This window comes from Prionailurus viverrinus, chromosome E1, assembly GCF_022837055.1.
Source record: "Prionailurus viverrinus isolate Anna chromosome E1, UM_Priviv_1.0, whole genome shotgun sequence".
In the NCBI taxonomy this organism is placed as follows: Eukaryota; Metazoa; Chordata; class Mammalia; order Carnivora; family Felidae; genus Prionailurus; species Prionailurus viverrinus.
This window is the reverse complement of record NC_062574.1, coordinates 47,785,271-47,808,586: the sequence shown is the minus strand read 5'-3', so window position 1 is coordinate 47,808,586 and position 23,316 is coordinate 47,785,271. Positions and strand designations below refer to the sequence as shown.

The following is a 23,316-nucleotide window of genomic DNA, read 5'->3' as shown; positions in this document are numbered from 1 at the left end:
TGTGTGGAGTGGAGAGGGTGTGGAGGTCCTCACCTGTAAAAGAGGGGCGTCTGTCTCTAATGGAGAAGGACAGCAGGCACAGGGCTTAGTACCCAACAGCCACTTGACAGAGAGGAATTTCCCTCCCTTCGCTCCTCTGTGGACGCAGCTGGCATTAGAACACGTGCTTCTCCCTCCAGTGCTGCCTGTAGCCCGGTGGCACCTGTGCCCCTTCGGGGCTCTGACCTGGGGCCTGGCGGGAGGAGCTCCTGCCCAGCTAGGACCCGTTCATAGAAGTCTCTTCTCACTGTAGCCCAACAGCGAGCGGCTCTCTCCTGGGACAGTGTGAACCCCGGGTCCAGGAAGCGGGGCTGCCGTGCAGGGAGTTGGCCGGGGTGGGCTTCCCTCAGCGCACCCCACGGCCTTTCTCTGCCGCCCTCCCTCCAGAGCCGGGCCCTGCTGGGTCTAAACGGTGTCACCAGGACAACCAGCCGAGTCCACAGAGCTGCCTGTCCTGTGTGCTTCCAATTTCCTGGCAGGGAAGACTAATTAGGAAGGGCTGCTCCTCAGCTGTGAAGACTGTTGCTAGCTCTTTCGGTTTTGTTCTGTAAACCTCGTCCTTCCTCAGGCCAGTGCCCGGGGCTCCGTGCAGGTTCGCCGCCTCCACCAGATCTGAACTTCACAGGTGGGCCGCAGGTCTTCAAGGTGGCAGCCCGGAGCCCTTGGGCACCCTGGGAGACCTGGAGGCCCAGCAGTTCCTGGGTGACAGTGGGCAGCTGCAGACTTCTGGAACTTCCTGGAACATAGGGGTTGCTTGTGCAATAGCAGGCTTCACTGCGGCCCAGAGGTGGGGCCGTCCCAGCACTGGTCCAGCACCTGGACTGGGCCGGCCTCTGTGGCCCAAGGCTAGGGAAGGGAAGTCACTCCTAGAGGGGAACAGACATCAGAAGGCCGCCTTGACCTTGTCCTCTCAGGCCAACTTGGGACTCGAGGACTCCTGAGGTCACCCTGTACTCTCTGTCTCGCCATCCAGTATGGGGGGCCCTAATCTCGCGATAGGTGGGGTTCGCTTGTTGGCTGGTTTGAATTGCTAGACTCTTCCTGTAAAAGGCCCAAAAGGAAGAGCTCCTTTTCCTCCTGTTCTGCTCTTAGGCAGCCGTGGTCACCTTCTGCTTGTCTCCAGGCTGACCTCCAGGCTTGTTGGGTTCCGGAGCCCACAGCTCTGCCTCCCCTGGCGCCTGCAGGCAGAGAGAGGCTCATCCCTAACGCCCTGCCCCGGCAGCCCTCACCTCTCCAGGCCCAGCTGGTGGAGGCACCTTCGCTCCTCAGCGGGCCAAGGAAGCGTGAGGCGGGAGAGCTTATCAGTCAGCTCGGCTCCACGGGCCTGGTGGCAGAGCTTCTGTTCAAACAGGGCAATTTGCAGAGATGCAAGTCTGGCCTGATCGAGGGCCACACGGGAGCTTGGCAGGTGATGGCTCCCGGGGCAAAGTCGGCAATTGCCACCATCTGCTTCAGCAGGGAGAAGAATGCCCCTCTCTGCAGGAGCCCGGGGGGGTGGGGGGGGGGGGGCGGCGCATAAGCCCTGGCACACGGTCCCAGCTGCCACCCTGTTGCCCAGCTGCGTGCGTGCATGGCGGCCTTGGAACTGGGACCTGGGCGGCTTTCAGTTCTGATCAGCCCTGCTCTGGGCTCCGGCCCCACGAGCTGCGAGTGGCCCACGTCACTCGGCCTGCGTGCTCCAGGCTGGGGGATGCAAGCAGCTACCGCTTGAAGTCGTAGCTGGCACAGTGCTGGGGGGAGACCTTGGACTAGTCCACCTCAGCTGCTCACGCCACAGAGGAGGACGCAAGCTCCAGGCGAGGGGAGGCCCTGGGGGTAGGACAAGGAGCCAGGTGGAGCTCGGCCGGCCTGCTGCAGAAGGAGATGTGACAGGGGCCAGGCCTGGGAAGCCTGAAAGTTGGGACGCCCTGTCCAGCTTCCAGGTCAGAGCTGTTTGGTAGAATTGTACAGGTGGCCCCTGAAAAAGATGGGTGTGTACTGTGCAGGCCAACTTATTTGGGGCTTTTTTTTTTTTTTTTTAAATAAATGCAGTCCAGGGGCGCCTGGGTGGCTCAGTCGGTTGAGCCTCCGACTTCAGCTCAGGTCACGATCTCACGGTCCGTGAGTTCGAGCCCCGCATCGGGCTCTGGGCTGATGGCTCAGAGCCTGGAGCCTGCTTGCGATTCTGTGTCTCCCTCTCTCTCTGCCCCTCCCCCGTTCATGCTCTGTCTCTCTCTGTCTCAAAAATAAACGTTAAAAAAATTTTTTTTTTAAAGAAAATAAATGCAGTCCAGTACTATAAACAGATTTTCTCTTCCTAAAGACTTTCTTAATATTTCTTCTCCAGCTTTCTTCATTGTGAGACTATATAATACACATCACATATAAAATCTGGGCTAATCGACCATTGGTGTTACCAGTAAGACTTGCAGTCAACAGTAGGTTGTTAGTAGTTAAGTTTGGGGGGTGTCAAAAGTCATGCAGAGATTTTCAACTTAACGGGGGGCTGGCACCCTGCACCCCCCACATTGTTCAAGGGTCAACTTACCGTGAGCCACAAATGCAAGCCACATCTGTAATTTTAAGTTTTCGGGAAACGCACATTAAAAGCGAAGTGAAAAGCAACCCATAAAACTATTTTTTTAATGCATTTCATTTAACACAGGGTATCCAAAATATTTTGACTTTAATCAATATAAAAAAAATGAGATATTTTACATCTTTTCATACTGAGTCTTTGAAATCAAGTGGCTGCCGTGTGGGACGGTACAGGTCTCCATGGAGGCTCTGTCCCATCCCGGCCTTCTCAGTGACACTTGGCTTGCTCACATATTTAAAGCCCTACTTCTTTTCTTTCTTTGTCCCTTCCCTTTCTCCTGTGCTTTTAGTCTTGGGGGTCAGGATCACTGCCATCTGACTAGGAACATCTCCGAGATCAGGCTGTTCCTGCCTGCGTGTCAGCCCCTGTCTGGGGAGCTGGGTGCTGATTTGACTCGGCATTAGACAGTCACGCCAGGAATTCACCTCTTGGTTTTCTTGCAGTGAATCAGTTAGCCTTAATCGCTGGGGCGTGTGCAGGCCTCCTGTGGCGCTTGTTTATTTCCAGGAGAGCTTCTGCAGACAGGAGACCAAGCTCAAATGTTCCAAATCTCCGCCTCCTGCCTTCTCCAGCCGGGGTCTGCTTCCCTCTCCCCTGTCCACGGTTAAGGGGCCCTCCCCTGGCCCCAGCTGTTCCCAGGGCTGGAGTCTAGACCTCTTTTCTCCCTGCCCCCTCCCTCCATTGCCCACCACCTCCCAGGAAGAGACTTGGAGCTCTCGCGAAGGCAGCCTTCCTGTCTCGGCTCTCCCAGGGGCTGCCGCCACTTGCCCAATCTCGAAGATAAGGAAGTGAGCTCTCTGGTTGGATATGCGAAGTTGGCATTCAGGGCTGGCTGCTGGACCTTGCAGTCATTTAAACAATGGCCCTTTTCTGAGAACGGTTGATTGCTAGTTGTGGTTAGAAGAAAATTGTCACCCTGCAACAACAGGGAGGGAGGGCTGGGGCGGCGGGGGCCACGTGCCCTCTGGGCCTGGCCTTCCATCCTTGGCTCCGCTCACCATCACGTTCAACTGGGAACAGGACTTTGCAGACCACTCTGCTCCCCTACTGCTACTTGCTCTGTCAAGGCTCCTTGGTGCCCTCCCCACCCCTGCCGCCCCCCCTCAGCCCCTGCCCCTCCAGGATGGGTGACTGCTGTGTCCCCTCCCCAGGACCAAGTTCGGTGGCTTGTCCATGAGATGCTTGCTGCCCAAAGGGACTCAAACCTTTTTTGTCCTCCCGGCGCACACGGGCGGTCTCAGCTCTGTCCCTGCCGTCTCCAGTCGGAGGGATCCTTCTTTCTTCTCTGGGTGTTTTCTGCCCTCAGCTGGGCCTGCCGCGAGGTCCCAGGCCTCCAAACCCAGCACGACTGCCTCCCTCCCTTTTGCTACTGCCCCAGCCCTTCCTCCACCGAAACTGTAATGGTTCCAGGGAGTGGCTCTAGAGCCACGGAAGGGTTCTTCTCGGCGGGCCAGTGAGATGAGTGGCTGGCAATAGAGGGAGCACCGTGGGAGAAGGCGGCCACCGAGATGGCCTCCCTGGCACTCAGTGTGAGGAAGAGGCCACGAAACTGGTACGGCTGTCCGCCACTCCGCCTGTCTGGAGAAAAAGCCACCAGGGACCACTTCTGGGGGACCAGGTGAGGAGAGGTAGTCAGGAAAACCCAGGTCTAGTAGCTTCCCAAGGGGCTCAGCCGGACCCTAGGCTCAACAGCACCTGAAGGCTAATGCTGGGGGTTCTTGGGGGAGGGGCGCCCCAGCCCCTCTGGAGCTGGTCTCGGACTCTTTGGAGGATCCCAGCGATGTTATGTCCTACTGCATCTGGCCCCAGGGCCACGGACAGACAGGATGACACTGAGCCAGCCAGGAAGACCGGGCAGCGGGACTGTGGGGTGTCCTCTGGGGAGCCAACTGGGTGGTGCCCGCTTTTAAAAATGTACCTTGCGCCAGCTGTCTGGGGTGAATGCCCCCTGGCTGCCCCATCATGGTGGTGGAGAGCACAGAGCAGAGGCCAGCCGCCCCCGGCCAGTGGGGTAAGAGCTGTGGGTGGGGGCGTGCCCGATAGCCCGATAGCCAGGTGCCCTGTATTGCCTGGAGGTGTTTATCAACCCCCAGCCTGAGCTGTGAGGCCGGGCTTCTGTCTTTGAGCACACGCGAACCTCTGTCTGTCCGCAACCCTGTCCCTCCTGGGCCCGGCTATTTCCCCGCCTGCCTGGATGCGATCTCTGCCGCTTCCCTCTGGGTGTGTGGGTGTAACAAGTCCAAACCTTCTCTGGGAGTCAGGCAGGCTCGGGCGCCCCGCCCTCTGGGCTGTGCCTCTTCCTCCCAAACTGGTTGTGCAGGAGCAGCTGAGTGTGGGCAGTGTGGGTGCATGCGTGGCAGCCCCGGCCGGCGCCCGCTCGCCGCCTCACCTGCGGGGAGGGGCCTCCCAGAAACTGCCTTCTTGGTGCCTGGCCACCCCACCTCGCCAGAGCCCAGCTGAGCAGCCAGCGAGGACACACGCCCGCTGCCTGCCACCCGCCTGCACCGGCCGAGCCCAGCCTGAGCGGCACCTGCCTTTACAACCATGTTCAAGGGTCTGAACAAAGGCTCCCAGGGAAAGGGGTCCCCTAAGGGCTCCCCGGCCAAGGGCTCTCCCAAGGGCTCCCCCAGCAAGCACAGCCGGTAAGTGGGGCCCGGGGCAGCGGGCTGGAGCGGGGTGGTGCCCGGCCCAGGTGATCCCATTTCCACCTGCAAATGGCAGCCCGCCCGGAGCTCAGGACCAGCCCAGTGCTGGCATTTAGCGTCCCGAGGCCAAAGGGCCCCGGGGGTGGACTCTCTCCCTTGCCCAGACAGCTCCAGTCCTAGCAGGAGGCCAGGGACGGCCTGGGGCTCCCACATTCTCCAAGGGGCCTGAGGGCCACGGCTGGGGTGCTCTGCAGGAGACACGATGGATGAGGAGGGCCCCCGGGGGTGCTGGGAGACGGGAGTGCCTGGCTCCCTGTCTGTGGCTCTGCCCTCACGGCTCTGCTTGGGCTGGGCTGACCCTTGGAACCTGGGTACAGGGTGGGCAGAGGGACGGAGGCGGAGAAGGGAGGCTGGGTGCCTGGCGCAGGGAGGCGGGGCTGTTGTGCTGCTGGGTCCAAGCTGTAGCTTTCCTCTCCAGGCTCTCACCTGGGGCCTTGAGTTTTGTTACAGTGTTGGGGTGTGAGGAGAGGGTGCCGCAGGGAAAGGGGAGGGCCAGAAGGCCCGGGACATCCTCAGAGCCTCCCTCTGCTGCCCCAGCTCCCTGCCCGGCCCGGCCTGCCTCTCGACAGCCCCGCGGTCCGCAGACAGACTTGGCTGCTCCCTTCTCGTTCTTCCCTCTCACTGGCTGTCAGCCCCCTCTGCAGGGTGGAGGTGGCAGATGGGAGTGGTGATGAAAGGCTCATTACCCTGATAGGGATCAGGGTGATGACACTGAGGCTGGGCTTCTGGGCAGACAGGAAAGACGGCAGTTAGGACTCTCACTGCAGTGACCTGTCCTTTGGGGCTCCTGGGCCCTGCCCAGGGTGGAGTGTGCTCCTCCCGATGGGAGCAGCCCTCCCAGGAGGTCAGGCCTGAAGACAGGTGACCCGGGGCTCAGGCAGGACCCACAGCCCCCTGTCCCCAGCCAGGCTCCCGGGCAGCGCTTTCCTAGCCTGGGGCAGCTGGCGGCTCTGTCTACACAGCTCAGTTGGCTCTGGCTGCAGTCGCCCCACACAGGGCTCATTGTTCCCCTCATGTGCAGTCTAGTCCTTTGACACATTTGTTGAGCACCTACTGTGTGCCAGGACTGTTCTAGGCACTGAGGATGCCACCTTACACAGAACCAACAGGTCCTTAACTTTGTGGTGCCTATATTCTAGTGGAATAAGACCTAGCTGGATGCCGACTACACAGGCTGCGCACTGGCTGCTTCAGATGGATTCATCCTCCTAACACAGAAACACTGTGATGTAGATAGTATCGAAGCCCCACTTTACAAACGAGGCACTTCGGGCACAGAGAGTTTAAGCAACTTGCCCAAAGCCACACAGCAGTATAGCTCTGGAAAGTGATCATACCCAGGCTGTTTGGTCCACAGTTCTTTCATTTTTTAAAAATGTTTGGGGCGCCTGGGTGGCGCAGTCGGTTAAGCGTCCGACTTTAGCCTGGTCACGATCTTGCGGTCCGTGAGTTCGAGCCCCGCATCAGGCTCTGGGCTGATGGCTTAGAGCCTGGAGCCTGTTTCCGATTCTGTGTCTCCCTCTCTCTCTGCCCCTCCCCCGTTCATGCTCTGTCTCTCTCTGTCCCAAAAATAAATAAAAACATTGAAAAAATTAAAAAAAAAAATAAAAATGTTTATTTATTTTGAGAGAGAGCACTTGTGAGCAGGGGAGAGGCAGAGAGAGAGAATCCCAAGCAGGCTCTTTGAGATCAGTGCAGAGCCCAACTCGGGGCTCAATCTTAGGAACTGAACCGTGAGATCATGACCTGAGCCAAAATCAAGAGTTGGATACTAGGGGTGCCTGGGTGGCCCAGTCGGTTAAGCGTCCAACTTTGGCTTGGGTCATGATCTCACGGTTCGTGGGTTCGAGCCCCGCGTCAGGCTCTGTGCTGACAGCTCGGAGCCTGGAGCCTGCTCTGGATTCTGTGTCTCCCTCTTTCTCTGCCCCTACCCCACTCACTCTCTCTCTCTCTCAAAAATAAACATTAACTTTTTTTTTTTTGAAAGAGTTGGATGCTTAGCCAAATGAGCCACCCAGCTGCCCCTGCCCAGAGTTCTTTCTGGCACCATCCCTCTGTTGGGGCAACCAGGGGTGGGGGTTCATCCTTTGATCCCTAATTCAAGGCCCAGCTCCCTGAAGCCTTCCCCTTCCCCAGGGCCGTGACCTCACAGGGTGCTGTGCTTATGAGGCTTGGACGACTCTACCTTTTACTAGGTTTGCTTGACCCTCTAGGCTGCAGAGCGTGAGCTCAGGCACACAGCAAGTGCCCGGTGCAAAGGACTCTGGGGAGCCAGATCAGGCTTATACTCTGCTCCTTGCTGTGAGACCTAGAGCAAGTCAGGTCCTAATCTAGGCTTAAATCCCCTTAATCTGGGGATGTTGAAGTGTCCGCACAATCTCTATGCCTCCCCCTGCCCCAGTGCTGTGTGGCTCCTCCAGATGGTTATTGGCCTGGGCATAGGCAAAGCCCAGGGTGTGAGGGGGAGACAGGGCTGGGGTGGGAGGAGGTTGGGGTGGGGGACATGCCGCCGCTCCCCTACCCCCAGCCAGCCCACTGCCCCTCCCAAAGCCCAGCCATGCTGTCTCGGGCCTTAGCAGCTGAGGCATGATTCACTCCCAAGTGAGAGGCAGGGAGCTGGGTGGGGTTAGGAACTCACTGCCAGGACGGTGATGGTGGCCTGCTCCCTTGTGCCAGATACATTGGAGACCCCATTCTCTGAACCCTCATGTGGGGACAGTGCTCTCCGACCTTCAGGACTGGGAATCTCCCAGAACCTCCTGCAGAGAGAGACCAGAGACCCCTCGTCTTGGAAGCCGCCCTTCTGGGCAGAGAGCCTGGCTGCAGAGAAGAACAGGGCCGAGGGACACAGGGGACCCCACACAGGTGGACCCCACGCAGGTGGCTCTTTTCCAACCAAGCTGCTCTCTGTCCCCACCCCCACCCCAGGGCTGCCACCCAGGAGCTGGCCCTGCTCATCTCCCGCATGCAGGCCAATGCCGACCAGGTGGAGAGGGACATCCTGGAGACCCAGAAGAAACTGCAGCAGGTAAGGCCGCAGGGGTGAGGGGGCAAGGGAGGCTCCCTGGAGCATCTGGAGTGCAGGCGGTGAAGGTGGGACAGACCACCCTTGGCCTTCTCTGGTCGTTCCCCAAACACAGTGGGAGAGAGGGCTCCGCTCTGCTTCTCTGTTGGCCTTCCAACTCGGGAGGGTCAAAGGGGCTCCCCCAAGTCTCTGCACCTGCCCCACAGATGCCCTGGGCCTGGCCCTCCGCTGGTGTGGGCACTGAGGTCGGCAGATGGGAATGTGAGAGTGGGGCTCGGGGCAGGGGTGGTGATGGGCAGCGAGGATGTGGTCCCACGCCCGCAGGACCGAGTGCACGGCGAGCAGGACCAGGCCCTGAAGCACCGGCAGGAGGTGGGCCGCAGCCTGAAGGAGGCCGAGGTGCTGCTGAAGGACCTCTTCCTGGACGTGGACAAGGCCCGGCGGCTCAAGCACCCGCAGGCCGAGGAGATCGAGAAGGAGTGAGTGGGGTGGCTGGCAGCCGGGGCCGGGGCTGGAGAACGGAAGCGTCGGGGCTCCAGGGGAGCCCCAGGCCCAGCCCTGACCTGCCGGCCCCCCTCCTTCGTAGCATCAAGCAGCTGCACGAGCGGGTGACCCAGGCGTGTGCCGAGTACCGCGCCCTGTACGAGAAGATGGTGCTGCCCCCCGCCGTGGGGCCCAGAGTAGACTGGGCACGGGTGCTGGAGCAGAAACAGGTCAGGGTCATCCCCAATGTCGGAGACACCTCAGGGAGCTCAAAATCACAGCTGACCCAACCGGAAATCACAGAGCTCTGTGTCATCGGGGGGCGGTGGGGGGGCCTGCTGAGTGCTTGCACCTGGGAGGGTCTGGGAAGGGAGAGCTCGCAGGGGACCGTGCGCAGCCAGGGGAGGCTTCCTGCAGGAAGGGGTGTGTGAAGAGGTGGGACGGTTCAGTTAGGTTGGGGTGAAATGGTGAGAGGACATTCCAGAAAGATGAAAGGGAGGCTCCAGCCTGGGGTGGGGTGGGAAGCGGGGTCTTCTGGGGAGGCAGGCAGAGCCAGGTCATGGGCGTGTCACCCTGAGCATTGGGTGGGGAACCGTGCCTTGATATCACAACACAACGGTGCCTGATGACAATGAAGGGACAGTGGGGAGGGCACGGGTGTCGCAGGTGTCGCAGGGTCCCAGAGCCTAGCGACAGGTGGGTAGGCGGGAGGTACCGAGGCCAGGGCAGGTAAGGAGGCAGGCAGGGGCAGGAAGACATTTTAGCGGCCGAGCTCTGCATTCTGGGGACCAGTAGGCATCGGGGACTGCAGTCGTGATGACGCTCAGCCAGGGCCACCAGAGGGCAGCATGTCCCCCGGGGTGAGCTGCCTGCCGTTCACCTGGGCTGCTCTGCGGGCCTGTCCACCCTCTGCCCAAACGACCGACTCCGCTCCTCTGCACGGGGACGCGGGGAGGGCGTGCGAGGGCTGGCGCCCTGCGGCTGAACTGAACCCCCAGCTCCTTCTGCAGAAGCAGGTGCGCGAGGGCCGGTATGGGCCCGGCATGGCCCAGCTGGAGGAGCAGATTGCCGAGCACAACATCCTGCAGAAGGAGATCGAGGCCTACGGGCAGCAGCTGCGGAACCTCATCGGGCAGGTGGGGGATGTACATCCCTGCCTGGCCCCTCCCCTCCCCTCCCCTCCCCTCCCCTCCCCTCCCCTCCCCTCCCCTCCCCTCCCCTCCCTTTTCTCCCATCCTAGCCTAAGTGGCCTGGCGGGCCCTCTGGGGCAAGGGATGGAGGTGGGGGGGGCACAGTGGGCCCAGGACAAGGGGTACAATCTCCCCTGCATGCCGCCTCTTGCTGAGCCTGCTCTGTCTCCCCCCTTGGTGAAGCAGGACGCAGCTACCATCCAGAGCCAATACCGGGACCTCCTGGTGAGCGGAAGGGCTGGGTGGACAGGGAGAGGGCTGGGCCTGGCCCCCTGCACCCTTCCCGGGGCCAGCGTTTCCAGGCACAGCCTGACGGCGCCCCTTGCTACCCCCCTTCCCCCGCCACGTCCCGCGGAGCACAGAAGGCGGCCTCGTGGCGCAGGCAGAGCCTGGGCAGCCTGTACACGCACCTGCAGGGCTGCACGCGCCAGCTGAACGCCCTGGCCCAGCAGCAGCAGGGCATCCTGCAGCAGGACTGGAGCGACCTCATGGCGGACCCCGAGGGCGTGCGGCGGGAGTACGAGGTCGGCGGCAGAGTGGGGGGCTGGGGGAGGGGGGCACGCGGACATCCCGTCCCGTCCTCCCCCCGTCACTGATGCTCCGGACTCTTCCCCCAGCACTTCAAGCAGCACGAGCTGCTGAGCCAGGAGCAGAGCGTGAACCAGCTAGAGGACGACGGGGAGCGCATGGTGGAGCTGGGGCACCCGGCTGTGGGGCCCATCCAGGTGCGAGGGACAGAGGCTGCCGTGGTCTCAGGGCCGCCCGCTCCCTCAATCCGGGGGCTCCCCAGGGAGGCTGGGGAGAGGGAGACGCGGCCCAGGGTGGGGCCGGCCGAGCGGGCAGTGGATGGGGGCACAGGGCACGGCGGGCGCGGTCCGAGGGCTGGGTGTTGCTGTCCCCCAGACCCACCAGGAGGCCCTGAAGATGGCGTGGCAGAACTTTCTGAACCTGTGCATCTGCCAGGAGAGCCAGCTGCAGCATGTGGAGACGTATCGCCAGGTGAGCCGGTGCGCGGGGCTGGGTGGGGGCCGGAGGAGACAGGGGCGGGCGGCCACCGGGGCCCTGGGCGCAGAGGTGCCTGGAGAACGCCACAGGACACGCTCACACGGAGGGAGACAAGGCACCTCATAAAAACGGCGGAGCTGTGTCATCGTGACTGGGTCCCAGAGGGAAAACGAGGTCACGCAAACATTCACAACAGGGCGAGGTGGCTCCTGGGGGCCGGGGGGTGGGGAAGGGGTTGGTTCTCAAAGGCAAGCTAAATAAATTAGTTAAAATCTTACTCTTCTGCATAAATCACAAGTGATGTTTCATATACTTTGAGAGGGACATAAGCCAAAGGGGTTTTCCTTCCTTTTTAAAAATGTTTTCCTACATAACTGCCATACCATTATCACACGGACAAGAATTCCACAATATCACCCAACTGCAGGATGTTTCTTTTTCTTTTTTTTTAAGTTTACTTATTTTGAGAGAGAGAGAGCAAGCATGCATGAGTGGGAGGGGGGCAGAGAGAGAGAGAGAGAAAGAGAGAATCCCAAGCAGGCTCCGTGATGTGAGTGCAGAGCCCGAAGCGGGGCTCGATCCCACGAACCGTGAGATCATGGCCTGAGCCGGAGTCAAGAGTCGGATGCTTAATCGACAGAGGCACCCAGGTGCCCCCAGGTGCCCCCAGGAGTTTCTTTGTAAAGCACACTCCTAGCTTCCACTTGGGGGCACCCACCCCAGGTTCCAGCCAGGACGACACCAGGTACTGGAGTAAGCAGGAGAGCCCCACTCCATCTGGGCAGGAAGCACAGAAGCCACGGTGTTTCATAACCCCGAAACAAGCCCAGTGAGCCAGAAACGCCCATTTGCAGAACACTCCGGTTAAAAAAGCCGCACGGCCTGGGTAGAAAGGCCGACGGTGCAGGGGCCGGTGCAGGGGCCAGTGCAGGGTTGGTGGGCAGAGCTCTCCCCCTGACTACCCACGACCTCAGTTCCAGGAAGAGGCCGACTCCGTCAGCCAAACCCTGGCAAAGCTGAACTCCAGCCTGGACACCCAGTACAGCCCTGCCCCTGGGGGGCCCCCTGGAGCCCCCACAGAGCTGCTACAACAGCTGGAGGTGAGCGAGCCCCACCAGACCACCTGCACCCTGCTCCAGGGGATGGGGCTGGCCCTTGCGTCTAGGTCTCACCCTTCTCCGGGGACTTATGCCCGTCCTGAGCCCACCCTGGGTGGGGAGGAGAAGGGGGTCTGCTCTAGTAGGAAGGGGCTGGTCTGTTACCAGCAAGCCCTTTCCACCTCTGGGCCTCAGTTTCCTCACCTGCAATGCGACAGAGACCGCCTGGGAGAGATCTGTGCGCCGCCCACCCCAGCCCCTACTCTAGAGGCCTGGGTGACGCTGAGCAGCCCCCCACCCCGCCCCACCCCAACCAGCAGACCCCAGGATCCTGGGCCCCTTGGAGGGCATCCTTTTACATTGCTGACTTAGAGACCCTGTCTTCATGAAGGCCCCTTGGCTCTCATGGTGGGGGTGGGCAGTACGGGGCAGGCCTCAAGTGCAGCCTGGGACCCCACAGGCAGAGAAGAAGCAGCTGGCTGTCGCTGAGAAGACCGTTGGGGACTTGCAGCGGCGGAGCCATCAGGTGGCCCCTCTGCAGCAGCGCAGGAACCCTCCCCAGCAGCCTCTGCACGTGGACAGCATCTGCGACTGGGACTCAGAAGAAGTACAGGCTCTGCCCGCCCAGCCGCAGCCCTGCCTCCTCCAGTCCCACCATTGCCTCCGCTCCCACCCATCCCCACCCTGCCCCAGCCCTCTGTCCTCCAAGCCCTGCTCTGCCTCTGACCTGTCCCTGCCCCCACCCCAGCTCGTGTACCCAGCCCCGACTCCATCTTGGCCTCAGGTCCCCCTGCCCCTGAGCCAACACGAGCCCCACCTGCCCTGTCCCCCAGGTGCAGCTGCTGCGGGGTGAGCGGTATGTGTTGATGGACAACACCGACCAGCACACCTGGGTCGTGCAAGGCCCAGGTGGGGAGACCAAACGTGCCCCAGCCGCCTGCTTCTGCATCCCGGCTCCGGACCCTGAAGCCGTGGCCAGGGCCTCCAAGTGGGTCCGCCTGGGGATACTCGGGGGCAGGAGGCAGGCTGTGGGCCCAGACCAGGTCCTGTGGTGTTTGCCCTTCACCTGGAGCAGTGACTCCTGGGGCGGAGTTGGGGGGGGGGGCGTTCAGAGAGAGAGGAGAGACGTCCCTCTCTGATCTCCCCCTTGTTCTAGGCTGGCCTCGGAGCTGCAGGCCCTGAAGCAGAAATTGGCCACAGTCCAGAGCCACCTGACGGCCAGCACTACACAGCCCTTACAGACTGGCCAGCAGGGTACTGAGGGCTGGCCAGAGACTTGGGGATTGTTGGGAGAGAAGGAGTAGATCCCTACTTTGGTCGCTGTCGGCGGGGGGGGTTGTGATGGGAAGGGGGGGACCCTGGATTAGGGACTTCTGCTGGGGGGTTCCATCTCTTGGGTTGGCAAGCCCCGAGGGAGCATGATCCTTCCCCCAGTTAGGCCCTACCCACCCGCCTCCCTCCCTTCCCCACACAGGATGCTATGGGGGCACCAGGGAAGAGCTCCTCAGGCAGATGGGCAGAGGGCAGGTAGGCCCTGGACCCTTACAGGAACTCTATGCCCCCAGCTCCCACTGGCTCAGCCCCAGAAGACCCACAGGCCCAGAAGCTCCTGACACAGATGACCCGACTGGATGGAGACCTAGGGCAAATAGAGAGGCAGGTGCTGGCCTGGGCCCGGGCCCCACTGAGCCGCACGGCACCACTGGAGGACCTGGAGGGCCGCATCCAAAGCCACAAGGTGGGTGGATGAGCGAGGACAACAGGGATAAGAACAACCCCTCCCCTGGGGGCGCACGAACTAAAGGTGAGGCGAGTGTGCGCGCAGCCGCAGGGACCCAAGGCAGAGGCAGGGAGCGGACAGTCCAGGGTTCAAGACAAGCTGACTCCCACTGTGGCTCCTCCGCTGACCAGCTTTGTGATCTTGGCAAATCACTTAACCTCTCTGGGCTCTGATTTCCTCGCCACTGAAAACAGACACAGTGATACCCATGCATCTGGTTGTCCCAGGGATGACGTCAGGCCCAAGGAAGGTTCTAGAAGGGCAGGGCCCAGGGTAAAGGCCCTGGACCCTGCACCTGGGAGGTGTTCCAGCGAGGGTCCCGAGAGCAGCAAGGATGCCTGGGCTTCCTCCTGGAGGCAGGTGGGAGAGCCTCCCCAGGAGAGGTTGCAGTGTGTAAACTCCATCACAAAAGGACAGTCCTCTGAGCGCTAACAGTAAAAGCAGCTCCTCCCCACGGGGCAGGGAGGAAGGGGGTGGCGGTTTGAGTTATGTCCTTGCTGACCAGTTTCTGTTCAATACAGTGCTGGGGTTTGGTTTCTAAATTTTTGAATCTCGTTGGCCCATGTCCTCATGCAAACAGCTGGTCTCCACTCCACCTTGTACCGGAGGTGTGAGATGCTCAGAGGGCCGGTGGGGACAGGAGGGCTCCAGGGCTGGGACAGGATGCAAGGGAGGTGTTGAAGACTGGGTCTTGACTCTGAGGGGACGTCATGGGGGGACGGCGGAGCGGGCAGGGGGCAGAATGCAGCCTCAACACAGATCCCCCCGCCGCCTGAGGCTCTGGGGCTGACAGGGGGCTGGGCCTTTACACCTGAGTCACCAGTTATGACTGCATGGGGACATGGCAGCCCCCAACTGGGTCCTCAAGTCCTGAACCCACCACGTCTGCCACGTTAGGGGTGCTGGGGGCCCTAGGAAGCGCACTTAGGCCTGAAGGTAGACAGTGAGTGGCTGAGGAGGAACAGAATAACCCATGTGGACAGAGCTAGGGCTTTGCCGCCTGACCTGGGCGACCGGGCAGGGAACCGTTTTGTGAATGGTGCAGTGACACCCACAGGGTCGTGCTGCCTCCTCCCATCAGTCTTTCTGCAGATGAAGACACTGGGGCTCAGGGAGGTTGACAGGCCCAAGGTCATCCACAGGGGGATTCTGGGGGCCAGGACTGATCCCTGATCGCTGGCCTCAGCCCAGGCTCATACCCACCATGCTCTGAGGCCTTGTGGGCAGGGTTGGGTGGGCCCTTCTGGAAGGAGACCTCTGACCCTGTCCCGCCCCGCCCCAGGGCACAGCCCAGCGGCTGCAGAGCCTGGGAGCAGAGAAGGAGGCAGCCCAGCAGGAGTGTGAAGCATTTCTGTCTGGCCAGCCCGTGGGCCCCGTGGCCCTGCACCTGCCTGTGGTCCTCAACAGCGTCAAGAACAAGTACAGTGATGTTCAGGTTCTCTGCAACCTCTACGGGGAGAAGTGAGTGCTCCGGGGACTGGGAAGGGGGACCGCTGGGTGGAGCCATTGGGGTGCGTGTGGCCCTGGGAGCTCCTGACATGGGGCCCCCTTGACACAGAGCCAGAGCTGCCCTGGGTCTGGAGCGGCAGATCCAGGACACGGAGAGGGTCATCCGAGGCTTGGAATCTTCTGTGGCACAGGAGGCCCCTCTCCCTGCCAGCCCAGGCGCGCTGCAGGAGAGGGTCAGCGAGCTGCAGGTGAGGGGCCGGGTGGCCTTGCCGAGCATTTGCGGGCGGTGGGGGGGTGGGCGTGGTGACTCATGGAGCCACGAGGGTGCATGGCGCCATGTCCCGTCCTCCCCAGAGCCTGCGGAGGGAGCTGCTGGAACAGCAGGCCTGCGTGCTGGGGCTGCACCGCGAGCTGAAGGCCACCGAGCATGCGTGCAGCACCCTGCAGAACAGCTTCTGTGAGTTCTGCCAAGATCTGCCTCACCAGCAGCGCCAGGCGAGGGCCCTCACCGATCGCTACCACGCTGTGGGGGACCAGCTGGACCTGCGGTGAGTGGCTGGGCTGTTAGGGCTCGAGGCGCGCCTCCCCCTCCCCCCTCAGTGCACAGCAGTGGCTGCTGCCACCGAGCTGTGTGACCTTGGACTGGTGACTTCACCTCTCTGAGGCTGGGTTTCCTCAACTCTAAAACGGGATAATAACCAGCTTTGCGCAGTGGCAGTATCGTAGCCAATGAGGTTTATCCGAGGCGCGATTATTGCTAATTAAAATGGGATAATAACAGCACCCGTCTCCCAGGGCGAGCCTGCCTACCGCCCTGGCAGAGACTTTCTGGGCCTTCCCTGAATGCCCAGCTCCAGCATAGGCCCACAATAGGGCCTTCTGACCCGTCCCAGGGAGGAAGGCACCCACCAGTCTCCTCTGTGCACCCCTCACCTGTCCCCAGAGGGTAGCTGTCACCTCTGCTCCGGGCCTCCTCCTCCTCCCACTGCAGGGAGAAGATGTTGCAGGACGCCAGCCTCACCTACCAGCAGTTCAAGAACTGCAGGGACAACCTGAGCTTCTGGCTGGAGCACCTGCCCCACAACCAGGTGCGGCCCAGCGATGGGCCCAGCCAGGTGGCCTACAAGCTGCAGGCACAGAAGGTGAGGAGCTGGGACCGCAGGCCACCTCCAGCCTCTCTGGGGGCCCTCCCCACGGGGAGAGCCGCCCGCGTGCGTGTGGCCCCCTAGTGGCCAGCGTTCTAAGAGACCTCAGAGCTCAGGCCCCTGCTGGGGTCACCCCCACCCTAAACACTCGCTCCGCCTGGCCCACAGAAACGGCAAGCCCAGCGCCATCTGGTGCGAGGTGGGCAGCGAGCTTCACGCTCCTGGGGGTTCCAGCTCCTCCCTCATCCTCTTCCCCCTACTTGCCAGTCCCCTGCTACGCACTGGCAATGAACCAGAGGCGACGGGCACAGCCCGTCTGGTGGGGGAGGCCAGTGCCTTGCAGACCACCTTGCTGGCGAGGGCTCTGGTGGAGAGCCAGAGCCCCGTGGGAGCCCCTGGCAGGACACAGGGGGGTCAGGGCAAGTGGTCTGGAAGACAAGGGCCTGGGGCTGCAGGAGGAATGACAGTGTCTAGGGAGAAAGCAAAGGGGTATAAGGTCGGGCAGGTGGCTTGGGACAGAGATTCTTAGACCTGGCTGGAGATTAGAATCACCCAGGGGGCTTTTATTTTTATTTTTATTTATTTTTATTTTTTTTTCAACGATCATTTTATTTTTGGGACAGAGAGAGACAGAGCATGAACGGGGGAGGGGCAGAGAGAGAGGGAGACACAGAATCGGAAACAGGCTCCAGGCTCTGAGCCGTCAGCCCAGAGCCCGACGCGGGGCTCGAACTCACGGACCGCGAGATCGTGACCTGGCTGAAGTCGGACGCTTAACCGACTGCGCCACCCAGGCGCCCCTAACGTTTATTTATTTTTGAGAGAGAGAGAGACAGAGTGTAAGCAGGGAAGGGGCAGAGAGAGAGGGAGACACAGAATCGGAAACAGGCTCCAGGCTCTGAGCCATCAGCCCAGAGCCCGACGCGGGGCTCGAACTCACGGACCGCGAGATCGTGACCTGGCTGAAGTCGGACGCCCAACCGACTGCGCCCCCCAGGCGCCCCCCAGGGGGCTTTTAAAACATCCCTGTCCCAGAACCCCACTCCAGACTGATTAAATTGGAATCGCCGGGACCAGAACGTCGGTACTTTTTTTTGTTGTTGTTTTAAGTTCATTTATTTATTTTGAGGGAGAGAGAGAGCCTGCGTGTGTGCATGGAAGTAAGAACAGAGAGAGGGAATCTCAAGCAGACAGCACGTGAGCCAGACTCGGGGCTCGATCTCATGAACCGTGAGATCCTGCATGACCTGAGCCGAAATCAAGAGTCAAACAATTAACTGGCCGAGCCACCCGGGTGCCCCACATCAGCACTTTTTAAAAAGTTCCCCAAGTGTAGAAAAGGGGCGGCCAAGGTTAGGAACGATTCAGATGGAGCAGTGGTCCTCAGGTCCTTGGACCTGGAGCACCGGCATCATGGAGACAGTTAGGCGTGCAAATTCTCAGGCCCCAACCCAGCTCTGCTCAGTCATGACCTCTGGAGGGGGGCCTTCAATCTCTGTTTCAACAAGCTCTCTAGGTGGGTCACAGGGTGAAGGCCCCTGGGCTAGAACGTGACTCTGAGGGGCACTGGGCAGACGGAAGGGATTCTCCCAAAAAGAGGAAGGAAGAATTCCCGGAAAGGGCAGTTTCCCAGGTGAACTCCTACCCCTGCGGCCCCTGGAGCGTGCTGGCTGCCTGAGGCCCCGGAGGAGCGCCTGGCTGAATGGTGTTTGCCGACCTCCCTCGACTCCCGCTTTCTCCCTGGCAGAGGCTACAGCAGGAGATCCAGGGCCGAGAGCAGGACAGGGCCATGGCGTCCCGCCTCTCCCAGGACCTGCAGGCAGCCCTCCAGGTAAGCACTTCACTTATCTCCCCTCCCTCTGCCAGTCCTCTGCTCTCCCATCCCCTGTCTCCCCCACTGACCATCGGCCTATTGTCCTTCCCTCCCTGTTCAGGACTACGCGTTGCAGGCAGATACCTACCGCTGCTCCCTGGAGACCACTCAGGCAGGGTCAGCCCCCAAGAGACCCCGAGTAGCTCCCCTGCAGGAGAGCATCCAGGCCCAGGTGCGATGGGACCCGGCGAGGCTCAGTGTCCCTCGGCGCCAGCCCTGCCAGCTCTACAGCTGGAGCTGACCCTGTCCTCCCTCTCCCTCCCTGCTCCCCGTCTCTAGGAGAAGAACTTGACAAAGGCCTACACGGAGGTGGCAGCTGCATGCCAGCAGCAGCTGCGCCAGCTGGAGTTTGCCAGAAGGATGCTCGAGAAGGTACGGGGACAGCGCCCACTCCGTCCCTGTGCGAGGCAGCCTGGGCTGGTCACGGACATGGCAGGCTCGGCGGCCTGAGGGGTACAGCTCTCTACCTTCCCCGGTTCTCTCCCCAGCGGCTCTTCCAGGCTGGTAACCATCTCAGAGTCAGGCCCTGGAGATGTCATTCAGTGCAGTCACAGCTTAGCCACTGGGCAGTCTGCCAGTGGGGACAGGAGAAGATCCCCAAGAAGTCTTTAGCTCAGGACCAGCCGCAAGGGGCAAGAGGCCACCTAAGTCTCCATCCCTGGGAGACAGAAGCCTTCCATGGCTCTTGGTGTCTGGCTGAGGAACTCGCCATCTTTCTCCTACACCGACACCCCCAGAGGAGCGTGGGCCCACACCCGGGAGCCTGGCTGGAAGGGGAGGGGCAGAGGCTTGGAAAGGAGACCCTGTTCCGTTTGCACACTCTGGTGCAAATTCCTCCCGAACACTGCCTTGCATCGTGGGGCTGAGGGGTCCTCTCAAAATCCTGCGTCCAACGTCTGCGACTCCTGCTCCCGGAACCTACCAGAAGCCTCAGGAAGCAGGGAGGGGTCTCTGATCTCAGGGTGCAGTGGGGGTGATAGAAATGGGGCTCATCCCTCCCCCCCCCCCCAGCCCACCTCCCCTCCAGGACTCTTTGCCTCCTCCTCTCCCTCTGCAGAAGGAGCTCAGTGAGGATATCCAGGTGACCCGTGATGCACGGCAGGGGTCTGAGGGCCCCGCCCGAGCAGGGAAGGGTTCCGAGGCCCTGAAGTCCCAGCTGGAGGAGGAGAGGAAGCGGGTAGCTCAGGTGCAGCACGAGCTGGAGGAACAGAGGAACCGGCTGCTGCAGCTGAGGACCCAGCGGCCCTTGGAGAGGCTGGAAGAGAAGGAAGTGGTGGAGTTCTACCGGGACCCCCAGCTGGAGAGCGACCTGTCCAGGGTGAAGTCCCAGGTGGAGGATGAGGGCAAGAAGCGGGCCAGCCTGCAGGCGGACCTGGAGGCAGTGGCCCAGCAGGTGGTCCAGCTGGAGAGCAAGAGGAGGGCCATGCAGCCCCACCTGCTGACCAAGGAGGTCACCCAGATCGAGAGGGACCCTGACCTGGACAGCCAGGCCGCCCAGCTCGGCCGCGAGATCCAGCACCTGCGGGGACAGAACGCCACCGTCTCGGTCCGGCTGGAGGAGCTCAAGAAGGAGCTGCTGGCCCTGGAGAAGAAGGAGCCGAACGTGAAGGAGAAGGTTGTGGTGAAAGAGGTGGTCAAGGTGGAGAAGGACCTGGAGATGCTCAAGGCGGCCCAGGCCCTGAGGCTGCAGCTGGAAGAGGACACCGTGCGGAGGAAGGGCGCCGAGGAGGCCGTGGCCAAGCTGCGGGCCCGTCTCGAAGAGCTGGAGCGGGCAATCGGCGCCGTGGAGCCCAAGGTGATCGTGAAGGAGGTGAAGAAGGTGGAGCGGGACCCGGGCCTTCTCGAAGAGGCGGCGAGGCTGAGGAGCCTCCTCGAGGAGACCCGGAGCGAGAACGCGACCCTGGCGCGGGAGCTGGAGGAGCTGCGGGGAAGGCACGGCGCAGCGGAGAAGCAGAGGCCCAAAGTGGAGCTCCAGGAGCGCGTCCACGAGACCTTCCAGGTGGCTCCGGAGACGCAGCAGGAGATGGCGAGGCTCAGGGCCCAGCTGCAGGAGACCGCCGGCAAGAGGAGCCGCGCGGAGCAGGAGGTGGCGGCGCTGCTGCCCGACCTGGCGGCCCTGCGCGCCCAGAAGCCCGCGGTGGAGTACAAGGAGGTGACGCAGGAGGTGGTGAAACACGAGAGGAGCCCCGAGGTGCTGCGGGAAATCGACCACCTGAAGGCGCAGCTCAACGAGCTGGTCAACGGCAGCGGGCGGGCCCAGGAGCAGCTCATCCGCCTGCGGGGGGAGCGCGACGAGTGGAAGCGGGAGCGCTCCAAGGTGGAGACCAGGACGGTGAACAAGGAGGTGGTGCGCCACGAGAAGGAGCCCGTCCTGGAGAAGGAGGCCGAGCGGCTGCGCCAGGAGGTGCGAGAAGCCGCGCAGAAGAGGCGGGCGGCCGAGGACGCGGTCTCCGAGCTGCAGAGTAAGTACCTGCTGCTGGAGAGGAGGCGGCCCGAGGAGAAGGTGGTGGTGCAGGAGGTGGTGGTCACCCGGAAGGACCCGAAGCTCCGCGAGGAGCACAGCCGGCTGAGCCGGAGCCTGGACGAGGAGGCGGGCCGGCGGCGGCAGCTGGAGCGGGAAGTCCAGCAGCTGCAGGCTGGCGTGCAGGAGAAGGAGGGCCTGCTCGGCTTCCAGGAGGACCGGGGCAAGAAGCTGGCCGCGGAGAGGGAGCTGCGGCGGCTGACCCTGAAGATCCGGGAGCTCGAGGAGCGGCCTCCTGTGCCGCAAGAGAAGATCATCATGGAGGAGGTGGTCAAGCTGGAGAAGGACCCGGACCTGGAGAAGTCCACAGAAGCCCTGCGGCAGGACCTGGACCAGGAGAGAGCCCGGGTGACGGGGCTGCAGCGGGAGTGCAAGAACCTGAGGGTCCAGATCGACGTCCTCCAGACAACCAAAGCGCAAGAGAAGACCATCTACAAGGAGGTAATCCGGGTGGAGAGGGACCGGGTGCTGGAGGGTGAGCGGTCCCGGGCGTGGGAGGCGCTCAACCGGGAGCGCTCGGCCCGGCAGAGCCGGGAGGAGGAGGTGCGGCACCTGCGGGAGCGCATCGACAAGGCCGAGGCGCTGAGGAAGACGCGGGCCCGGGAGGAGGCCGAGCTGCAGAAGGGCCGGGACCAGGCGGCCCAGGAGCGAAGGCAGCTGCAGCAGGAGCTGCGGGAGCTGGAGAAGCAGAAGCAGCAGACGGTGCTGCATCTGCAGGAGGAGGCGCAGCTGCTCAGCCGGAGGACGGAGAGCGAGCGGCAGAAGGCCGCCCAGCGGGGCCAGGAGCTCTCGCAGCTCGAGGCGGCCATCCTCCGCGAGAAGGACCAGATCCACGAGAAGGAGAGGACCCTCCGGGACCTCCACGCCAAGGTGAGCAGGGAGGAGCTCAACCAGGAGACCCAGACGCGAGAGACCAACCTTTCCACCAAGATCTCCATCCTGGAACCGGAGACGGGGAAGGACATGTCCCCGTACGAGGCCTACAAGAGGGGCATCATCGATCGAGGCCAGTACCTTCAGCTACAGGAGCTCGAGTGTGACTGGGAGGAGGTCACCACCTCGGGCCCCTGCGGGGAGGAGTCCGTGCTCCTGGACCGCAAGAGCGGGAAGCAGTACTCCATCGAGGCCGCCCTGCGCTGCCGGCGCATCTCCAAGGAAGAGTACCATCTCTACAAGGACGGCCGCCTCCCCATCTCCGAGTTCGCTCTGCTCGTGGCAGGGGAGACCAAGCCCTGCTCCTCACTCTCCATCGGCTCCATCATCTCCAAGTCCCCCCTGGCCTCCCCAGCGCCCCAGGGCACCGGTTTCTTCTCTCCCAGCCTCTCTCTCGGACTCGGCGATGACAGCTTCCCCATCGCCGGCATCTACGACACAACCACGGACAACAAATGCACCATCAAGACGGCAGTGGCCAAGAACATGCTGGACCCCATCACCGGGCAGAAGCTGCTGGAGGCCCAGGCGGCCACGGGGGGCATCATAGACCTCCTCAGCCGGGAGCGCTACTCCGTGCACAAGGCTATGGAGCGGGGGCTGATCGAGAACACCTCCACGCAGAGGCTGCTCAACGCCCAGAAGGCCTTCACGGGCATCGAGGATCCCGTCACCAAGAAGAGGCTGTCGGTGGGCGAGGCCGTCCAGAAGGGCTGGATGCCCCGGGAGAGCGTGCTCCCACACCTGCAGGTGCAGTACCTGACTGGGGGGCTCATCGACCCCAAGAGGACCGGCCGCATCCCGGTCCCGCAGGCGGTGCTCTCTGGAATGATCAGCGAGGAGCTGGCCCAGCTTCTGCAGGATGAGTCCGGCTATGAGAAGGATTTGACAGACCCCATCTCCAAGGAGCGGATGAGCTATAAGGAGGCCATGGGGCGCTGCCGGAGAGACCCCCTGAGCGGCCTGCTGCTGCTCCCAGCTGCCCTGGAGGGGTACCGCTGCTACCGTGCCGCCTCCCCGTCAGTACTGCGCTCCCTGCCCCTGCGCTGAGGGGGCCAGGCGGTTCCGGGGAGCGGGTGTGAGGGGGAGGGTGGGACCCGTGCACTCCTCGCCCCGGGGAACAGCCTCATCCAAGCGGGTGGGTCCTTCCTCTGATACCTGTGCTATTACTCGGAAGTTTGCGGTGTGGGACCCCTCCCCCAACTTTGGCTGCCCAGCCCATCCCCAGACCCAGCCATCGGCACATCTGTCTCTCCTCCCTCCTCCCTGCCCCGGTGCTTCCAATAAATGAGTTCTCCCCGCATCTAGTTCACATTTGGGAATGCAGGATGGATTTGTCTGAGCCATAAGCACAAGGGAGAGTTGCTGGGGTCCTTCCCAGGTGGGAAGCAGACCCATCCAGCCAGCCTGGCCAAGGGAATGGATGCTTCCAAGGGCTTTGGCTACCTTGACTCTGGGAGGGGTGCACCGGCAGGCCCCGGAGAGACCGTGAA

General features: G+C 62.1%; 1 protein-coding gene and 1 non-coding gene across 2 annotated transcripts; both read left to right on the top strand.

Moving 5' to 3' along the window:
• Positions 1-4,959: 4,959 nt before the first annotated feature.
• EVPL (envoplakin) lies at positions 4,960-23,137 on the top strand. The gene is made up of 22 exons (XM_047832529.1): positions 4,960-5,259; positions 8,251-8,350; positions 8,672-8,826; positions 8,934-9,060; positions 9,841-9,966; positions 10,207-10,245; positions 10,383-10,544; positions 10,638-10,745; positions 10,924-11,019; positions 12,000-12,125; positions 12,583-12,729; positions 12,956-13,110; positions 13,279-13,376; positions 13,688-13,860; positions 15,185-15,363; positions 15,461-15,599; positions 15,706-15,899; positions 16,343-16,493; positions 18,244-18,327; positions 18,431-18,541; positions 18,649-18,741; positions 19,427-23,137. Exons 1-22 carry the CDS (start codon positions 5,162-5,164, stop codon positions 22,871-22,873), a joined length of 6,108 nt encoding a protein of 2,035 aa, XP_047688485.1. The 5' UTR covers positions 4,960-5,161; the 3' UTR covers positions 22,874-23,137.
• LOC125152285 (U4 spliceosomal RNA) lies at positions 16,052-16,196 on the top strand. Its single transcript, XR_007147135.1, has one exon. It is a non-coding gene; the product is annotated as a U4 spliceosomal RNA (small nuclear RNA).
• Positions 23,138-23,316: the final 179 nt, after the last annotated feature.

Coding starts and splice junctions, on each gene's coding strand:
- EVPL (XM_047832529.1), top strand. CDS start 5,162: ATGTTCAAGGGTCTGAACAAAGGCTCCCAGGGAAAGGGGTCCCCTAAG. Junction 13,111..13,278: donor GCCGTGGCCAGGGCCTCCAA/GTGGGTCCGCCT, acceptor CCCTTGTTCTAG/GCTGGCCTCGGAGCTGCAGG. Junction 18,542..18,648: donor AGGAGAGCATCCAGGCCCAG/GTGCGATGGGAC, acceptor CCCCGTCTCTAG/GAGAAGAACTTGACAAAGGC.